This window comes from Trypanosoma equiperdum (genome assembly GCF_001457755.1).
Source record: "Trypanosoma equiperdum strain OVI genome assembly, contig: ctg_1153, whole genome shotgun sequence".
Lineage (NCBI taxonomy): Eukaryota > Euglenozoa > Kinetoplastea > Trypanosomatida > Trypanosomatidae > Trypanosoma > Trypanosoma equiperdum.
In genome coordinates, this window is record NW_027123120.1 from 51,583 (window position 1) to 70,456 (window position 18,874).

Here is an 18,874-nt window from a genome sequence, read left to right on the forward strand (position 1 = left end):
AACTCTCCCCAACGCTACTCTCTCTCCAGCACCCCCTTTCGCGTTTTGTTTAAGCAGCCCACTGCGTTACCGGCGTTTGTCAATTTAAATACTACCAATTATTATTCTTGCACCTGCTCATATGTCCCTCACCTGCACGATGTTACCATCGGGGCGCAGCGGCCATTTCACGGACAGCTCTGAGTCATTTTCGAAAAAAAAGGGCGAAAACTACAAAACTACAACAACACAATTGTGAATCATAAAAGAAGGAAAAGTGATGATTTTAGGAGAACTCGAAGCCAAACGGAACCGAGGCGATCAATCAAAAACACACACAAAAAGAAAAGCATACGGGGTTTCCCCCAGGAAAATTTTTAAAGTTTCACTGAGACGTGGGGAGAAAAAAATAGGTTGAACAGCGAATAGCGTGCGCTGGAGCACGAATGAGGCGGCTGTGACGGAAGATGATGAAGAGAAAATAAGTAAGAGGAAATGAGAACCGCTATTGGCTAGCTAAAGAAATCATTCGTACACTTATGTACTCTTTGTATTCTCTGTTGAGCGCTTGCTGAACAGCACCTCGCCCTCCACTGCGGGGCCGAGACGCGTTCCAGGAGGAACGGCACCAAACTCAAAGTTCTCAATACCTTTACGATGTACCTCGGGGACGCCCAACATGTCAAAAATAACAACGGACTTCCGCGGAAGAATTGGGGAAAGGAGCAGCGTCGTCACGCGTACACCCTCCAGGGTAATGTACAGCACCGTGCGGAGCCGTTCCGGGTCTGTTTTGACGAGTTTCCATGGCGCCATGTCGGTGACGTAAGCGTTGATGGCACGTAGCACGTCGAAAACGGCAATGATAGCTTTCTGTATGTCGGGAATCAGGTAGTAGTGATCCGCCGTTCCAGGCAAATCCTTAATGAGTTGTATGAGGGACTCGTCCTCCTCGGTGTAAGCCGCAGGACTGGGCCACTCGCCGTTAACATTTATCTTCGCAGAAGTGCACCGCATGACAAGATTGCCGAGCGTATCAGCAAGCTCACCATTAAGGCGGGCAATCATGTTCTTGTCACTGTAGTCACCATCATCGGAGAAGCCCGACTCCCGAAGCAGGAAGTACTTAAGCGCATCGTAACCAAACTCCTCTGCCTTCTCCACCGGATCGAAAACGTTCCCGAGGGATTTGCTGATCTTCTTGCGATCCTTTGTCCACCACCCATGTGCGACAATCTTCTTGGGTAGTGGAAGGCCAGCAGAGAGCAGGAACGCAGGCCAGTAAATTGCGTGGAACTTCAAAATGTCTTTCCCAATAACGTGAACATCAGCAGGGAAGCGCTCGAGCTCGCTAAAGTCATCCGCTAGGCTCACCTCCTTCCCGGATTCATCTACTCGAAGACGTGAACCAGTTAAATAATTCGTCAGAGCGTCGAGCCAGACATAAACGCAGTGGTCTGGGTTGCCTGGAACGGGTATCGCCCAGTTGTGCAGTGTTTCCTTCTTGCGGGAGACACTCAGGTCAGGCAAGCCCTTCTCCACCGCGCGAATTACCTCCCTTCTGCGAAACTCTGGCACTATGCAACCGGGGTTGGCATGGTACCATTCCAAAAGCCTCTCGCGGAACGCGCTCAGGCGGAACATATAATTTTCTTCTGAGACCCACGTTACGACGTGCCCACTTTCGAGGCTCACTTTGCATGGATTGCCATCCTTGTCAACTCCGTCCGTGATGTTCTGTGGCGTAAGGAAGGACTCATCACTGATTGAATACCAACCTTCATAACGGCCGAGATAGATGTCACCTTTCTGCTCCAACTTCGTCCATAGCTCCTTAACCACCGCCTTGTGTTGCTCATTGGTGGTGCGAATGAAGTAGTCGATGCTGTAATCCATCTGTTCAAAACACTTCTTGAACTCGCCAGCCACAGCAGCCGTAAAATCATACGGAGAAACCTGTTTCTGCTTGGCAGCTTCGGCTACCTTCTGCCCGTGTTCATCGGTGCCAGTCAATGCAAACACCCGCTCTCCCTTCACGCGGTGGTACCTCCCAATGACGTCGGTAATCAAAGTGCTGTACACGTGACCAATGTGTGGTGCTGCATTCACGTAGTAAATGGGTGATGTGACAAAGAATACTTTCTCCACCTTAGCCGACACCTTGTACACACGTGGGCACCGCAAGAAGTCGGCAGCTTCCTGCACAGAGAGGTTCTCGAAGGCGTTATCAATCAACGTCTTCTGTTCCTTTTGAAATGTATTGAACCACTTCACAAGATGCGGTAGCTGTTGCTTCTCCGAGTCCCGCAGCACACCGCTCTCGCAGAGAGCAGGAAGGACAGCACACCATACAATACAGTCAATGAAAAAAGTGCTGACGGCATCGGTGGGATCCGCAGCCCCTTTACCTTCAACAGCTGGAGAGTAAACACAGCGGTCATCATTTTCACTAATCTTTTTGTCGAGATATGAAAACACAGCCAGAGACTCCGCCGTTTGCCGTCGTTGCGTGTAGAGCGGGTGCACAGCACGGGTAAAAGTCGTTGCCTCCCACTCCAACCACGTCTCGTGCTCCAATGTCAGGTTTGTCAAACCGGCAACGGGAGAGGCGGTACCGTCACCATTAGATGAATCTGCTGCCCCTCCATTATTACTAGTGGGTTCAACGCTGTAAAATAAAATGACGCGGGCCATTTCGTTAGGTGCAATGATGGGCTGCTTGAAGGCTGGATGGTGCAAAATAGGAGTTGCATATGCTCCCGATAGCGACACCTCTACGGGTCGTTTAACGTAATAAGAGCACAGCAACACCTTGAGGGCTTGTGAGTTGGCCTTTTCTGAAAGCAGCTTTAGAGCCATCCCGTGAAATGCAGAGCCTGATTGGTGCTTCAGACGACAACCTATCTTTGGGCTTATTTTATCTTTCTTTCTCTTCTTTTTAAAGGGTTGTTCCTGTTTTGTTCGCCTTCCTTATTGTAAACGAAGTGATAGATAGGTACTCCTAAGCTCACTTTGTTATTCTTTCCTTTTAGAATATGTTTTTTTTTGTGTGTGTGGTTTCACTGTTGTTTATGTTTCTAGCGTTACTTATCGTTCCCCCTTCCCTTTGAAGTTGTCAGTGGCGGTGCTTTGGCTCAACTGATAGCGTCTTTTTTTTTTTTAAAGGCTACTGCTGTCAGATCTCCTTTCAGCAGTTATTCCTCCCTTTATTCCTTGTTGTCCTTTTTTGTAAATGTATATCTCGCCTACTGTCTTGATCGTCACGAACTATACGCCTTACTGATTTCCTCCTTCAGTGCCTATTTATTTGTTTGAAAAATCCCTTGCGTCACAGTGGACATCACCGCAACATGACGAAATAGTGAGACACAAAAAAATAGAGAGAAAAAGTAAAGAGTTAAAGGGAGGAAATATGCATGTGTATTGTTTTGCTTGTTTTTGCACTATCTTAACAGGTAAAGTTAGCATTACTACGACGCATCCGTACAGCATGCGCGTTACATCACATGTCCATCCAATTTACTTCGCTACTTTTGCCTTGTCGCAGCTGCTGATGAAATTTTCCTGTCCGCTGAAAGCATATGTATGGTTTGTAAAGAAGATGTAGAAAGAAAGAAAGGAAAAGAAAAAAGGAAGGTGAGATATTAGTAAACAAATACGCACAAATACAAACATATATGCGCATATAAATAAATAAATACATATATACAGGAGGGAAAGTAGTTATCTCGCATTGATTGATTGATTGATTGATTGATCGACTTATTTATTTTGTTTGCTTGATTAGGTCTGACGCACGTACTCTCTTTCTCTCTCTCTCTGATGCACGCTCTGGGGGGGGGGGAAACAAAAACAATAATATAAAAGAGGCATGCAGCGAAACGACGCTTTCAGTCAGACATTCATTCACTTAAAAAAAGAAAAGGAGGAAAGGGATAAATGGATGGATGGATGAGAAGGAGAAGGAGAAGGGAAAAAAGCAAAGTAAAGTAAAGGAGATAAAGGGGAAAAGAAAAAAAAGAATTGAATGAATTGAAGTGACGGAAATGAACTAAAGGTGTGAAGAAATTTTTATTTTTTATTTTAAAAAAGATGAGTAGAAGGGGGAAACAGAGGAATAAAAAATTTTTTAAGAAACAAGGAAGGGGATTAATTAATTACTTTTTTTTTCTTTCATACCTTTTTCACCTTCATCTTCACCCTTCTTTTTTTTTCCTTTTCCCCACCACCACCACCACCACCACCACCACCACTCCCTTCATAATTTATTCTTCACCAACAGCACTCACAATTTGCGCAACGAAACACATCTCGTTGGGAGGAACAATACACAAGTACAAGCACACACAAATACAAGGAAATATGAATACCGGTAATAATCATAAAATTAGAATGAAAGTGAAAATTAAAAAAAAACACCAGAATGAAACCCGTAATTATCACAAGCGATGATGACCGCTTTTTTTTTTTTCCTTCTCCTATTTCTTTATTTACTTTTTGTTTGATCATAAGGCAAGGGCTAAACAACTTATTCCCACCAATGTTATTCGCATCATCGCCTCACCGTCCTTCTGTTTTAGCATTTATTTACTGTCATTTGCATTTCCATCTCTCTCATTTTATTTTTCCTTTTCTCCCTTCCATCTGCACCCTTCTCGTATTATTTTTCTTTTTTGTTTCCTCCCCTCCCCTCCCTTTAATACATAAAATTGCTGCATACCTTCTTTTCTCAAAAAAACAAAAACAAAAACAAAAACAAAAAACAATTTTCGCTGCTGTTATTCATATCCTCACTTATTAATATTACTGTTGCCGTTACTGATATCACCCATCCTCTCCTCGTTTTACTCTTTCTTTCTTTTTCAAGCTTCTGTAGTTACTCGTTTTGGTATTCACTATTTTCAGAAAAAGGAAACAAAAAAAAAACTAACCATCACATCACATCACATTCCCCACCTTCTCGCATAAATAATTAATAAAAATGGAAAGAAGAATGGAAAAGAAAAAAATTGAGACAAACAGATACGGTGAAGGGGAGTGGTTGACCGCACAAACATAAACGCACACACAAACACACACGTAACAACACACAAAAATTACATATGAAAGGGCGAATGAGGGTCTTAATTTTATTTTTAAAAAAAATTAATATTAAAAAACGCTGAAAGGTGAAAAATACCAGCAACAACAAGGCAAACTAAAGAAAAAAGAAGCGTAAAGAAAAAAAATGAAGTGAAGTGAAAACAATTCAAACCTGTGTTACCTACTTCTTGCCTTGAGTTGCGGAGGTGGAAGCAGATCCGGTCGATTGCTGCACCTGTTGCTGGGCGTTTCGGGACTCCACTGAGCGTCGCAGTTTTGTGAACATACTCTCTAAGAAAGATGTACTGCATATAAAACTCTTCTCCCAGAAACCATACTCTGGGGCCCTCATGAGCTCCATGAATGTACTGAGTACTCCCCACGGATGCGGTTGAATGATGAGTGTTTTTTCCACCGCCACACGAGTGATTTGCTCTTGGATGCACTGCTGAACCACGGCGTTGCGAATGGATCGGTGGGGAAGGAAGAGGTTGGATATAACCTTCACGAAGAAGTTCGTTTGACAGTTCGGGTAACGCAGATGGTTAGCGCAGGAACAGATAAAGTAATAGCGGTGTTCGTGGTCCAATGAGCCCGCAAGGTGGCGGTAGAAACGCATAGCGTTGGATTCAGGAAAGTTGGGCTTCACAGCATGATCGTTTACCTGCAAGTACACAATGCAAACGTGCAGTACGATGGCATTCATCAGCCGCCAGTTGTGCAACGACTGCAACTTCTCCACAATACTTTGCATGTAAGACTCGGACATTGGTCGGTCATCCTGCAATTTCTCGGACAAAGCGTTTCCATCGAAGTGGTGCTGTTTGAAACTCTCCTCAATACACTTTACTTGATTGTCGGTCGCAGGGTGCTTCCGCATCTCCGAGCCATCGTCTGGCACACGCGCAAAGAACTCCGGTAACTTCACACCCGACGGGAAGGAGCACAAAACAGTGTTTAGCAACTGCACACAGTACGGTGGGATGGCGTCACACAACTGGTAGTGATACGTAATAAGAAAGCGTGAGTAGTCGTGTGTGAGTACCAACATCAGCTTGAAGAACGCCTTGTAGAACACGAGTACGTTTTTGGAAATATTTCCTTCACGCGTGAAGCGCTCAATAAACTCGAGCCCCTGAACTAACAGCGCAACATAGGAGGGCCAGGGCACAGGCGAACGTAGACAGCGGTTGAGGAATATACGGTGACTCACAAGCTCCAGCCATCCAAAAGTGAACGCAGGATATTTGAGTGGCGGGAGGTTATGAAGAGTATCAGCAAAAGCACTTGTGATTTGCTCCATCGTCTCACGCTTTGGCGAATCCGCACGCACGAGCGTGGTAAAGAGATTACTGAAGAAGCGCACGTAGGGTTGTTGTTGGAACATCGGTGCGTAGGCGGTGCCAGCGGGAAGCTCAGACTTTGCATTTCCAAGGTGATTGGGGTTCTGAGCCTGTTGTAAACGTACAACGACCGCCTGATGATTATCTATGAGCGCCCATTGGAACGCATCCAGAACCCGCCTGAGTAACGTAAGAAGTGTCCGCGACTCGTTCTTCAACGAGCAGTAATATAACAACACTGTCACTAGGTCAGACAAGGCATCCACATGTGTGAAAAGCCCGTCATCGTACTGGTAACGATGGGGTGGAGCGTTGCCTGGCTTCCATTCAGCGGTCAAAGCACGGCCGAGTACCGCCGGGTTGGAGCGCTCCAACTCCAACGACTTGGTGGCGTAGTGTTCAACACAGAAGCGTAGTGACGTAGTGAGGAACGTCCTAAGTTGCGGGCCGTCAAGCTGCTTGTTGTCTCGTAACTTCATCATGTACTCATACTGTGGTGGTGGTTTGTTACCCGGTAACGCCGCTGATGTTGTAGACGTAGAAGCAGCGGTGGCAGAAGCGGGGGACGATGTAGTCGGTGCTGTTGCGCCCTCCTGTGACGGAGCATTGGTCGCGGCACCACTGGCCTGGTTAGACTCGCTGGACGAGCTGTGCATTCTCCGTGCGTTAACAATCAACCACTCTTCAAACAATCCTCGAATTTTCTCTGCATCTTCTTGATTTTGGGGTGCAAGCGTAGGCACAACAAGCCGCCGTACATGCTGCTCTACCAAGTTGGAGAGCGCAGGGGAAGCTCGCATGGCGTTGGTTGGTGCTGCGCCTCCCGGCGCCATCTGAGCCCCACCCATTGCTCCCGAATCCTGTCCACTCGCAGGAAGTTGCTGGGACTGTGGCTGGTGCCGCTGCTGCTTGGGCTGATTCTGCTGCTGGCGGGGCGTTTGGTTGTCCTGTTTACTGGCAATGCTCTCTAGCTGGGACACTGTGTCCCTCAATTCCTTTGCACTAAGGAGCTTCTCATTCACGATTACCCTGGATAATGTTGCGCCAGCGAAGTCTACTACACCTTGCCGCCCCATCCCCTCAGCCAACAGTGCCTTAGAGAGCGCCGCGTCGAATCTGGAGACGTTGAGCACCTTAATACGCAAGAGATTAACCGCAAGGTCCGTGTAGCTCCAGCGCTGCTCCGCCTGCAAATACAACTGCGTCAATTCTTCGCGAATAATATCTCCCCCGCGCTCATAACACGTTTGCAATACAAAGAGGTAGACCTCGTTGAGCAGGTTGCAGACATTTCTGTGACGAGCAGTAGTGAGGTCATTGCTTGCGGCTGTCCCACTATCGGCACGCTTCATCGCACCTGCAAGCACAAACAACTTGCGAAGCATTGGGCCGACGCAGTAGATGGCTGTTTCGGCATTGATGATGTTTGAAATACCGATTACCCGAGTGCGGATAACATCGTGGCTTTCGCCAAAGTGTCCGTTCGCAAACTCGGGGCTTGTCAGCGATAGCACCTTAGCGTCGCCCGTAGAGTAGTGTTGGACTGTGGCGTCCTCCAACGTACGCACATACGCAGTAAGCAGCCCAACAACGGGCACACTGTTGTTGAATTCCTCATAGACTGCCCGCTGCAGCGGTGGCAAATTGTGAGGCGGTCGCAACACCTCACCCATATGCATCAACAGATCCCGCACATCGTGATACTCCTTTGGGGCTCGTGGGGGTTCACGGGCGGTAATTTGATCAATCTTTTCCTTGATAATCTTGTCTAACTTCTCATGCAGGCGCTTCGCTCCTTCCTCTGCCGCCTGCCATTCAAGCGCACGTACACACAAATCCATGTTATTTTCACGGATTAGCCCTTTCAGCCGCTCACGGCGCTCCGTGTAGCTGGGCACGTTAACATCAATCAAACGGCTGATGAGATCACCAACCTGCACGTTAAATGGCTCTGGAAGTGCGTCACGGATGGCCACTGTGCACAAGTTGGAAGCCAGAGAACGAGCCATCGCATCCGCTGCCCGGAGTTGCGCCTTAATGTCGCGGTCGAAAAGAAAGTCCTTAGTGGTAATGTGGCAGGCTGTTACAGCGGCAATTGTGCCGGAACGCTGCACCGTCGGCTTGAGTTCCTGCGTAACCCTTTCAAGCGTTTTGGCCAGGTATCCCTTGTACACAGCAAGCCGTTCGCCAAAAAGGCTCGCCTCTTCCTCACTTACCCGCACCGTTTCAGGTGTGATAACGATGGGAGGCCTACGCGGGCCCACAACCTCAAAAGCAAGTGCTCCACCCGACGGAACCATAGAATCCTTTGGCTTAAAGGGCTCCGCGTTGGCCTGAAGAGGGCGGTTGGCACGGGCAGCCTGGGTTTGCAATTGCGGCTGCGCTGCCTGTTGTGGTTGTTGAACTTGCTTATGCGGTTGTTGAACGACATCCTGGAGTTCCATCTTATCCACACGGAAGTCGGCACTCTGGTGAATGTTTATTTCTCTATACACATCAGATATGCACAACTGTGTGCTGGAGTGGATGGGATGCATGTTGTAGTACTGCTCGATTTCCTCCAGTTTCACATTCATGTGTTTGCAAAGAAGATCCACCTCAAACCTGAGTGTCACCCGCAGGTTTCTGAGGTTATACATTTCCCACAGGAGACATAATTGCCGCATCGTCCACGGATTGGGTGGGCAGAAGAAGCGTGAGTCCATGCAATGATGCAACACTCTTGCAATACATGAAACTACTGCCATAAGTTTTCCCTCGCGCAACCCGAGGATAATCAAATCCTTGAAGCATAGTTCCTGAGCCGTAATGGGAATGTTCTTGGCTAGGGTTAGGAGCCCAAGCCAATAGCCAAGATTCTTGAGCAGTGAGCGCTCCCCAGGATCGGCGCGTATCTTGTCACTGCTAAGCAGCAGCTTGATGGAAGAAACGGTAGCGCTGCGTATCGCCTTCTCCAACTGCTTCGACTGCAGGTTGTTGAGGAGGTTCAGGTAAGTAGGATGATAATTCGGCTCCAACGCCGCACGTTTCACCACGAAATACTCAGCAAAGAACTCGTAGTACTCCGGACGTAGCTGTTTCGCTAACTCACGGGCATTATTTTCAACGTTGTGCAAATCCGTGTTACCAATTATGAAGTTGATCTGCTCCTGGATAACACGCGGCGGTGCTGTAATATTCTTCTTCGACAGCAGCGTCCCTATGTCGTGCTGATGCAACGTTGCTGCAGCCACGCGATCCTTCTGCTGCTCCGCTGCCAACATATTGTCGCGACGTTCCGTGCTGAGAGCCAGGACCGCCGGGTCAGAGAGCAACGATTCCACTTCCTTCTGTTGTTGTGTCGTCTTCTCTTGATTCTGTGCACGGCTCTGCGACTGGCGAGCCGCCTCCTCTGCCTTGATACCCCGGTTAATGGCGGCCATGATGCCAGGTATTCTTATGTCGAGGTCCTTCACATGACGCAGAGCACGCCCGTACTGCGGCCACTCTGCCAGCCTAGGTTTGATTTGTTCCAACGCTATGATTCCATACTCCTCCACCAGGTGGTCAGTGGGCTTTACAATAACCGGTAACAGGAGGGTCCACGCGCGTTGTTGTTGGTTCGGCGGAAGCAACTCCCGTGCTATCATCTGACCGTAAAGTGTGGCGAACAGTTGTAGTTCCTTGTGGGGATAGCAACCAATAGCGTTGCACTCTTCAAACATGATGCTCACGATGCACGCACAGAGCTGCTTATCACGACTCTTGCTACTTTTCAAAAGCTGCTCAATGAAAGCGAGTGATGCTGAGATGGTCGGGTCGCCCGCCTTGTACATACGCCTGTAAAACTCCGTTGCATCGTTCTCCACGTCAGTGGGGAAAAGAGAATCAGTTGATGCCAAGAGTATACGCGCTTGTTCGGCAACGTCACGGAGCAGATCCTTCAGTGAAGAAGCAAGGAAAGTGTTGAGTGCGGCAGTAGCCTTTGGGACGTACTTCTGTTTATCCAGCAGCTGCTCCGCTACCTCAACAATAGACGTGGCCACTGCAAAGCGGTTTTCTGCGGCGTGAGCCCGAAAGTGCAACTTTCCCTCAAGTGCCTTACTAATCCAAGAGTCACCAGCACCACCACTCACACCGCAGTTGGCTCCGCCGCCGCCTCCCTCATTGGACTCATCCATGCACATTGCAATAGCAGTAACCAACCGCGGGTTGCCACCAACCGCAAGGAACGCCCTAACAGCGTTCTTTGTCTTAAGCACTGCCTCCATTACGTCAATTGTACGACTCGGGACCACAATAGTTAGCTCAGACAGTAGAGAAATGACGGTGTTCAACTTTCCGCGCCTTTCTGCCTCGGGGATGATGGTAGTTGCAACGCGTTCAAGCGGAAGCCGAGAGTCCCTCAAAATCAGTTTCGCGGTGCTGAAGTTTTTCATCGTACCTGGGAACGAGCCAAAGAGCAAGGAATACAGCATGAGAAGTGGATAGCGCAGCGCCGCCGGCCGCAACGTCTCGGCATCAAAGGCACCGTCGCGGCTTGCAACGTGTACAGCTGCTTCGAGGAAAGGGAAATAGCGCCACAACTCTACTTCTCCCGCGCGGCTTTCCGGAACTGTCGACGGTGACGCACTGGCACCGGAAGTCGTGGGACTTGAAGCCGCATCCGCAGCGTCCACTTCTACCAGCTCGATTGGTGCCATTTGGTCGCACGACAGCCCCTGCATCGAAACTTTCTCTGGGTGCTTAAGTATATATTCTAACACGGTGCGCTGCCGGCCGACGTTGCTCCATCTCCCGAGGAATATGGTAATCGGGGGATACACACCGGGTGTGCCGGTACCCTTGAACTTACAATACGCATCAAACACGATGGACACATGCTTCCGCACGAATGGTCCCTCGTTACTCTTATCAAGCATACGAAGGACGGTATCCCAATCCACCGGCTCCTGCACTCTCTCCTGAAGTAACTCCAAAAGTGGAAACGGTGAAATGGCAGCGTTTTGCTGTACCTTTGTTGGTTCACGCCCGGCTGAAGCCATGAGAGCGTTATACGTGTTCGTGTCCGTTGGCGCACTCCCTTGCGAGGCGAAGAAACCAACCACATCCGCCACATCGACTTGGGTGACGGGACGGGGGAACAAGCTGAGCAACTCACGACAGTCTGCCGGCGTCGCCACACAAGCCGTGCCTAATTCATCAATGATCCTTGACAGGCTGACATGCATATCGACAACACCATCATGTGGCAATACTGTAACCCTGTCATTTGCGCCACCTGCGGCACCTGCGGCTGCGGCAGAGAGTTGAGTCTCCAAAGCTTGCACATCACCCAGTTGTCGTGCGAGGACACTGTAGGACCAAAGACTTGCGACGTCCTCCTTCACTGTGCATTGCGCCACACTGATGCCATTGAGGAACTCCGCAGCCGCCTCCTTTCCCTTTTTGCTGCCTGCCAGAAGACCCATCGCAAACTGCAGCTGCTGCGGGGGCGTGAGCTTCAAGTCCCGCGTCATGAGGGTCACCAGAGACTCCTTCGTTACAGTCACCGGCGACTCATCAACAGCCGCCGACACAAGCGTAAGCGCGTTACTCTTTTCAAGGGCCGTCGACACAAGTTTAGAGACAAGGAGATTTTTTTCCTCTGTCTGCGGGGGCGTCCATATAGAAGAGACAGCTGCAGACACAACAAACCTATACAACTCTACAGACTGCCCGGCTATCTTTTCTAGAGCCTGCAGCGTTGTCTGGAGGGAACTCTTCGTCGCAGACGCTATGAGGTACCGCGCCGCAGCACCACGGGAGCTCCCGATGTCAGTAGTATGCTCATACAACATGGACTAAGGTAAATGGCTCTTAAAAAATGTGGGCCTGCAGCTGCAATCAGCACTGGTTGACGCGCCACCCTCCGCGGATGCAGAAATGTTTCCTATACCTTTTCCTCAACTTTCCTCTGTTACTGAAAGGGTTGGTTCCCTTCCGACCAACAGGTCTTTTTCTTTTTCTTTTTTGCCCCCAAACACAGTCTTCTTTTTCCTCCTTCTCTTCCAGGGACCTTCACAACTGCGCAACCTTAGCTATGTCCTCCCTTTTGTTTGGCTCCTTATCCTTATTTATTTATTCTTTTTACTCTCTCCCTACTCTTCAGGCCTCTGTCACCCCGTCACTTAATTCGCTGAGCGCAATCCTTTGGGCCCCGAGAAAATGCGGTGGTAGAAACCTAATAACAACAGGAGGACCTGCGCGCGCAAACAAATGCTAAGACCTTCACACCTCGTACCACACGCTCTGGCGCCTCCTTTCCCCTCTCTGATGTAAGTAAATATGGAAATATTTACAAACTACACACAAAGGAAAAGGTAAGGGAAAGATTGTGCCTCTTTTCCTTTTCTTTTCCTTCCTTCACCCTTACTATATACTTATCTAAATATATAGATATATTAAGATGTATACGAGTGGTTATCCCCTTTACACGGCCCTGTAGTCGTACGCCTCAATGCTGGTGCTGCCCAGCAAGAACACACGAACAAACCCCGGTAAACTTTCTCTCCCTCCCTTTTTACTTCTTCTTCAGTTCCTTGTTTCGGTCACAATGTAACAAAATTCCTACCGCGCAAAAGAAGAAATAATTTTTAAAGAAGCGGAGTCTTCCTTAACCACTTAATTTTTCCGCCTTCTCCTTTACCGTCGGTTGACTTTATGATTTACCCCCAAAGCCACGCCTCTTTCCCCTCCTCCGCTCTTCTCTGGTTTGCTTTCCTCGTTCCTACTCTTTGAGTGGTCGTCAGTTAGGGTTTACATAAAGTGTAAAGGAAGAAAAAAAATAATTTGTGAAGGAGGAAGAAAGGAAAAAAAAAAAAAAGAAACGAGACGAGACGAGATGTGGAAACAAAAGAGGCGATGTGGAGAAAAGCGATTAATAGAGAGAGCAACAAATTGTAACCTGAGCAAAAAAGAACAAAGGATTTTCTCAGAAAAAAGTGCCGGGGATGCAGTCCAACATGGCAGAAGACCGTACAATCAACTCTTCCTCCACGCAAACCGAAGCAAGTACACTGATATTGAAACTTAAGCAACAGAAGGTAGTAGTAGTAATAATAATAAGATTTCTTCCCTTGTCTTCCCCTAGTTACACACCTGACAGTTACGCAACGGTGATCACACGCCCCTCCTCCCATCTGCAGAACGAGTCACACCGTCGCCCAACATAATAGGCACCAACCGCGACGGTTCCTTCAGGAACAACAGCGGTTCCGTCGAGGTGTCGCAGCTGCTACGTTCGGGTTTGAACTGAGGTTCACAGTGCTATGTTTGCCACCGCCACCTGACACAAGATTCGCCACCTCATCATCCTCCCCCGGCATATCATCTTCAATCCGCAGCAACCCTCGCCGCTTGCGACGCTTCGGTGCCCAGGCACTCGATCCTTCCGACTCAAAGAAAACACTGCCACCGGCTCCACTGGCACTATTGTTATTATTGCTACCGCCACCTCCACTCCCTCCACCCCCTGTGGCTCCCGCTGACGATGCTATAGCTGTTGCTAGCGTCTGAAACGCCTCCGCTACATTCATTCCCGTCCGAGCACTCGTTGAGAGGTGCTGAGCTCCGTGATCTTTTGCGAATCTCCGGCCCTTCTCTTCGCTCACCTCTCGCTCCTGCTCGAGATCGGATTTGTTCGCGCACACGACGAGTTGTATTTGGTCCCCAACCACTGCGCGCAACTCTCGAATCCACAGACGCACCTTCTCGAGTGTGTCAGCGTCCGTCACATCGTAGACGAGGATTGCGCCGTTGGCATTGCGGTAATAAATAGGACCAAGCGCATGGAACCGCTCCTGCCCCGCGGTGTCCCACACATTGAGATTGACGGTTTTGTCACTGTTAAGCAATGGAACGTTGACACTGCTGTACATGCTGGCCTGTGTGGTGCTACGCTGCTGGGCATCAAAGGTGTCGTTAACGAAACGGGAGATGAGAGATGTCTTCCCCACGCGTCCCTCACCAAGTAGGACAACCTTATAACTAGGCACCGACGACCGCATTTAAGCACAGAATGGACTAGTGGGTTGTTTTGCACCAGTACAAATATATATATATATATATATATATATATATTTATCTGCTTAGTACAAGTACGGAAACCTAAGAACCAATATGGCACAATGTGGAAGTGTAAGTTCGTATATACACAAAGGTGTATACAAACAACTTAATTTCAACAAATGTGTTCCACTCTCTGCTCGGTGCCGGGAAACAAAGAAAAGGGAAAGCAAAGGAGGGAGGGGGTCGCGGTTACATTCAGGCGTGGGCCCACCGCCCGCAACCAAAATATCAAAAGAAACACAAGTTCCAAAGTAAAATTATCAAACAAGAATGGCAAAAAAAAAGGGTTCTTCTGCATCCCTTTATCCCGTTTATGGAAAATAAGTTGATGGTATGTGGAATCTATGCATGTAATTTTTTATGAAAAAGAATCTACCGTCAACGCAAACACTAACCAGCGCCTTAGCAACTAGAACACAAACACACATAAACACATACAAGGCTGCTAGCACGTAGAGGGTCAGTACTCTACAAACACGGTTGAGCTTTACTAATGGGTGGTACAATACGTAGTTTGTGGTGGTGTAGCGTCCGCGTGGCAGCGTGGAGTAACTGACGCACCTCCTCACAAGTTTCATGGACAGTCGGCAACTGACGTTTCACTTCTCTCAGTCGTTCGGCCTCAAGTCGTGCAGACGTTGTCCCTCCACTCGCTGGTGTACCCACCACCGCCGCCTGCGCTCTACGAGTGGAGTGGAATGCAATAAAAGCATCAATACTGGCGCCGGCAAATGCGCTACCAGTATCTGTTTGGTCACCGCAGGTATCATTCCCACTCCTGGTATTCACTGACGTAGTTGCGAGATCAAACGACCTGAGAAGCGGCATCCTGGATTTCAGCGACGTCGCGTCATGGCCACTGCCCCTGCAACCTGAGTTATTCGCCTCTACCATTGCCATCAGCTCCGCGCTGAGTGCCGCCTTGAGGGAGTACCGAGCCTTCATGTTGTGCTGCACCTTAGTTCGCAACGCCACATCATCCTGGGGAGTTCGGCTGTTGTTCACTTTGGCACTCCGGCGGAAGAACGCCGACATCTCGTGCAGCTGCTCGAGTCGGTGCGTGGCGCGAAAGCTATTGAACGCATTTTGCAGCGGATAATTTGATGGTAGAGAAGAGGCACTCGACGCCTCAACTTCATCATTTTCCATAGCCTCCACCACACCTTTGGCGTTGCGAAGATCGTCGTAGACACAACAACCATCACCGCAACGATTGACGTGACTTAGCGACCAAGCAACAAGGGAGCCAAACCGTGCAAGTTGCTCTGTTACGTCCCGCAACCTTTTCTCCAAACCGAGCATGTGTCTCAATCCGCAGCACAGCCTACAGTAAGTATCATGTATGGCAGGGTGACACAACTGCAAATCAAGGTCGGAGTGTAAACCCATTGCAGAAATTTGCTCAGCCCGCTGGTGGAGGACATGCTCAAGGCGGCTAACAGACAACTCGATGAGGCGCCGCACGGAGAGCAGTTGCCGTGAAAGGTCTACTGGTCGACGCGGAGTGTCAGCCAACTCACCGCCAGCCGCGGGAATGATCCGCGCTTGTTGGTGCAAGCGGTACGCAATGTCTTCCTGTTCCAAAAACGAAGCAGGAGGCCATGGCACCGCAGCAGGAAACGAGTGCAGCAACACATCACCGTAGTGTTGTTTAGCCACATCGGTAGAACCACATTTAGTGGAGAAGCCCTCACCCAACGACCCCACCGTACCGCTCAGTGTTGGTGATATCTCTCCAAAGCCGCCTTTTTTTTCATACTCATCCCCATTACGGCACCATTCCAGCAAGAAGGGGTATGCAAAGTGAATGTTAACGTGTTCGGCTGTTGCCACGAGCTGATATTCCCTCGTCAACCATAACAAGGCCAACATCAACTCGTCAAGGGAGGCGTGTAGCGGAGTTTGAACATAAAAAGCATCTCTTCTGTAGCCTAACTGAGATAGCGTGTGTAGTATGAAGCGCCATGCGATTATGGGAAGTGGGTTCTGTAACATGCTAGCAAATGAAACCTTGGTTCCACGCAAGGGGCGAGTGGAGTCTTCTTGTCGGCGTGGTTGCCGAAACATTGAGGTGGTTGCAGTTTTTAGGGGAGTCGGTAATTCTTGCGGAGCAGGAGATTCCGAGATATCGACACTACTACTCACCCTTCCCCGTTGCCCACGCTGATTCGCACCCCTCACCGCTTCGTTAACAGTTTGGTACGACTGCCACTGAAGCTTTATAGGAAAATCGACAGTTTGGTCACTACGCTCCTCGTCACTCCCCTCACCCAGGCGCGACTGTCTCTCGTCTCCATTGTCACACAACGTACTGGAGTTTGAGCGTGCTGATGCATGTGAGGGTGATGCCTCTTCCAGTGATGGAAACAAGACCTGGTTTCCTGATGCTGCTACACAGTAAAACACAGCGTTGAAAAGCACCCTCCAAACGCCATTTCGAAGTTCATGGCAGCGGAGTTGCTGCGGTAACCCAACACCTTGGACCTTCTTGCAAGTCTGACCATCCTCGTCGTCGAGTGTCATTTCCCCACCCTTCAGTATTTGGGTGTAGTGCCCTTCGAGTGCAGAAACAAATTTCAGCACGTCCTCATCTGGAGCACTGGCGTTTTTCTCACCATTACATTCCCTCGGTCTGCACGCCCTCAAATCCACCTGTTCTTCCTCAAGAGGAGGAACTGTAAAGAAGCCGAGTTCCCCCCACACGTGCAGCGCCACATCCCGTACGCAATTTGTGTTCGACGGGAGCTGCGTAATTCCACGCCGGGCATTCCGAGTGAAGTGCTGCGATTCTAATTTGGTACTGCGTTCAACTGCCGCCGTCACCAGTTGCTGCGACCAGAATTTTGCATCGCGCTCAAAGTCTGTCAACAGAGGTCCAAAATCCCCTGCTCGCCCAACACCAGAAACGCCACTCATCTAGCGTAACTCAAAAAGAAAAAAATACAGGACTACGTACAATGAAGCATAAAGAAGTGAAAGCGGAAAAAGAAAAAAAGAGGTGAGAGAGTGCGCGACAATGTATAAGGTTCAGATTTTGCTATGGTGCGTAATATACTCCACAGAATACATACGCCTTTATGCGAGTTTGTGTGTACGAAAAGGGAGGAAGAAAAAAGCGTAAGAGGTTGTCATCTTAACTCCTCCCGCAGCGGTAAATCATAACACCACTCAAACCACACCAACACCTCCACTATTGCGTTACCTACACTAAGCTGTACCATTCCTCCCATCTAGTCACACAACAACAACAACAACATAATAATAATAATAATAACCTAAACAACACAATAATATTCTCATAATAATAACAATAGCATCTGTATTGTGGTCACAGTCATAGCGGTGACAATGACATTTTGGACAAGTGAGAGAAGAGAGGGAGAGAGCGGTAGAGTGGAACAAACCCGTACGCGTAAAGGGGGGAAGAAAAGAAAAAAAAATGAAACAAAACCAAAAGAAAAAAAAATGAGAAATAAAAACAACAATGCTAATGACAACAAGCACAGCAAGGAAGGAAGTAAAGAGGTAAGAAGACAACAAAAGGAAGCGCAGCAAACCAAACAAATCTTCAAATTAAAAAAAAAAATGAACCAACTTAAGGAGCCCCAATTCCTCCTATCACCCTCCACAAACACAATCTCATGTGTGATATAATGGACCAAAATGAAAAATTAAAAAAAGTTTTGCTGCAAGCCGACCTTAAGCGCTTCGTTTTGGGCCGGCACTGCAGAAGCTTTTCTCTCTGCATCCTTATCTCTTTCTTTTTTCTCTTTTAAAATACACTTTTCATTTATTTTTTTTTTCACTGCTTTCCTCCCCCTCTCTTTCCACCTATTTATTCACCCGTTTCTTAATTCATTTGCCTGCTTCATCTTCACCAGTTTCCCTCCCTCGCCTCCCTCCCACACTTCTCCACCAATGCCGCCCGGAGTTTTGCGATTCTGAGATGTGCACCTTTTTCTTTTTTTCTTCGTCGTTACATTTTTTTTTCTTTGTACCTTCTCATGCAAGGCACACACATTCCCTTTTTCCGTCTAATTCCTCTTTCTTTCCACCTCTTTTAAGAACAAGAGCAAAAAAGAAAAATGCTGGTGTTCATATGGGCATGCACAAATACATCTGAAATAATTTGAAGGAAGGAGGAAAATGAAAGGAAAAAAAAGGATGCAAATGCTAGTGTAGATAAATATATCTTTTACGTATAAAAACAAATAAATGTAATTAGAGGAAGAAGAAAGAAAGAGACAAATAAAGGGAGAAAAAAGAAAAAGAAGAGCAACATAAGAAAAAAAAAGAGGAGGAAAGATAAATAACAACAGGGCAAGTAATACCCTCAAACTTAATATAAAATAATATAAAAGGGGAAAAAAGAAAAAGAAGAA

The 18,874-nt window shown here is 48.2% G+C and overlaps 4 protein-coding genes across 4 annotated transcripts; all 4 read right to left on the reverse strand.

Annotated features, from left to right (window-relative positions):
- Nucleotides 1-516: 516 nt before the first annotated feature.
- Nucleotides 517-2,838, reverse strand: TEOVI_000836900 (methionyl-tRNA synthetase, putative; the record flags this gene model as incomplete). The annotated part of the gene is made up of 1 exon (XM_067220470.1): nt 517-2,838. One exon carries the CDS (start codon nt 2,836-2,838, stop codon nt 517-519), a length of 2,322 nt encoding a protein of 773 aa, XP_067076571.1.
- Nucleotides 2,839-5,242: 2,404 nt separating this feature from the next.
- TEOVI_000837000 (NOT1) lies at nt 5,243-12,223 on the reverse strand (the record flags this gene model as incomplete). Its single annotated transcript, XM_067220471.1, has 1 exon — nt 5,243-12,223. The coding sequence occupies one exon, from the start codon at nt 12,221-12,223 to the stop codon at nt 5,243-5,245; it is 6,981 nt and encodes a 2,326-aa protein (XP_067076572.1).
- Nucleotides 12,224-13,621: 1,398 nt separating this feature from the next.
- TEOVI_000837100 (ras-related protein Rab21, putative) lies at nt 13,622-14,431 on the reverse strand (the record flags this gene model as incomplete). Its single annotated transcript, XM_067220472.1, has 1 exon — nt 13,622-14,431. One exon carries the CDS (start codon nt 14,429-14,431, stop codon nt 13,622-13,624), a length of 810 nt encoding a protein of 269 aa, XP_067076573.1.
- Nucleotides 14,432-14,960: 529 nt separating this feature from the next.
- TEOVI_000837200 (uncharacterized protein) lies at nt 14,961-17,408 on the reverse strand (the record flags this gene model as incomplete). Its single annotated transcript, XM_067220473.1, has 1 exon — nt 14,961-17,408. One exon carries the CDS (start codon nt 17,406-17,408, stop codon nt 14,961-14,963), a length of 2,448 nt encoding a protein of 815 aa, XP_067076574.1.
- Between the last annotated feature and the right edge of the window lie 1,466 nt (nt 17,409-18,874).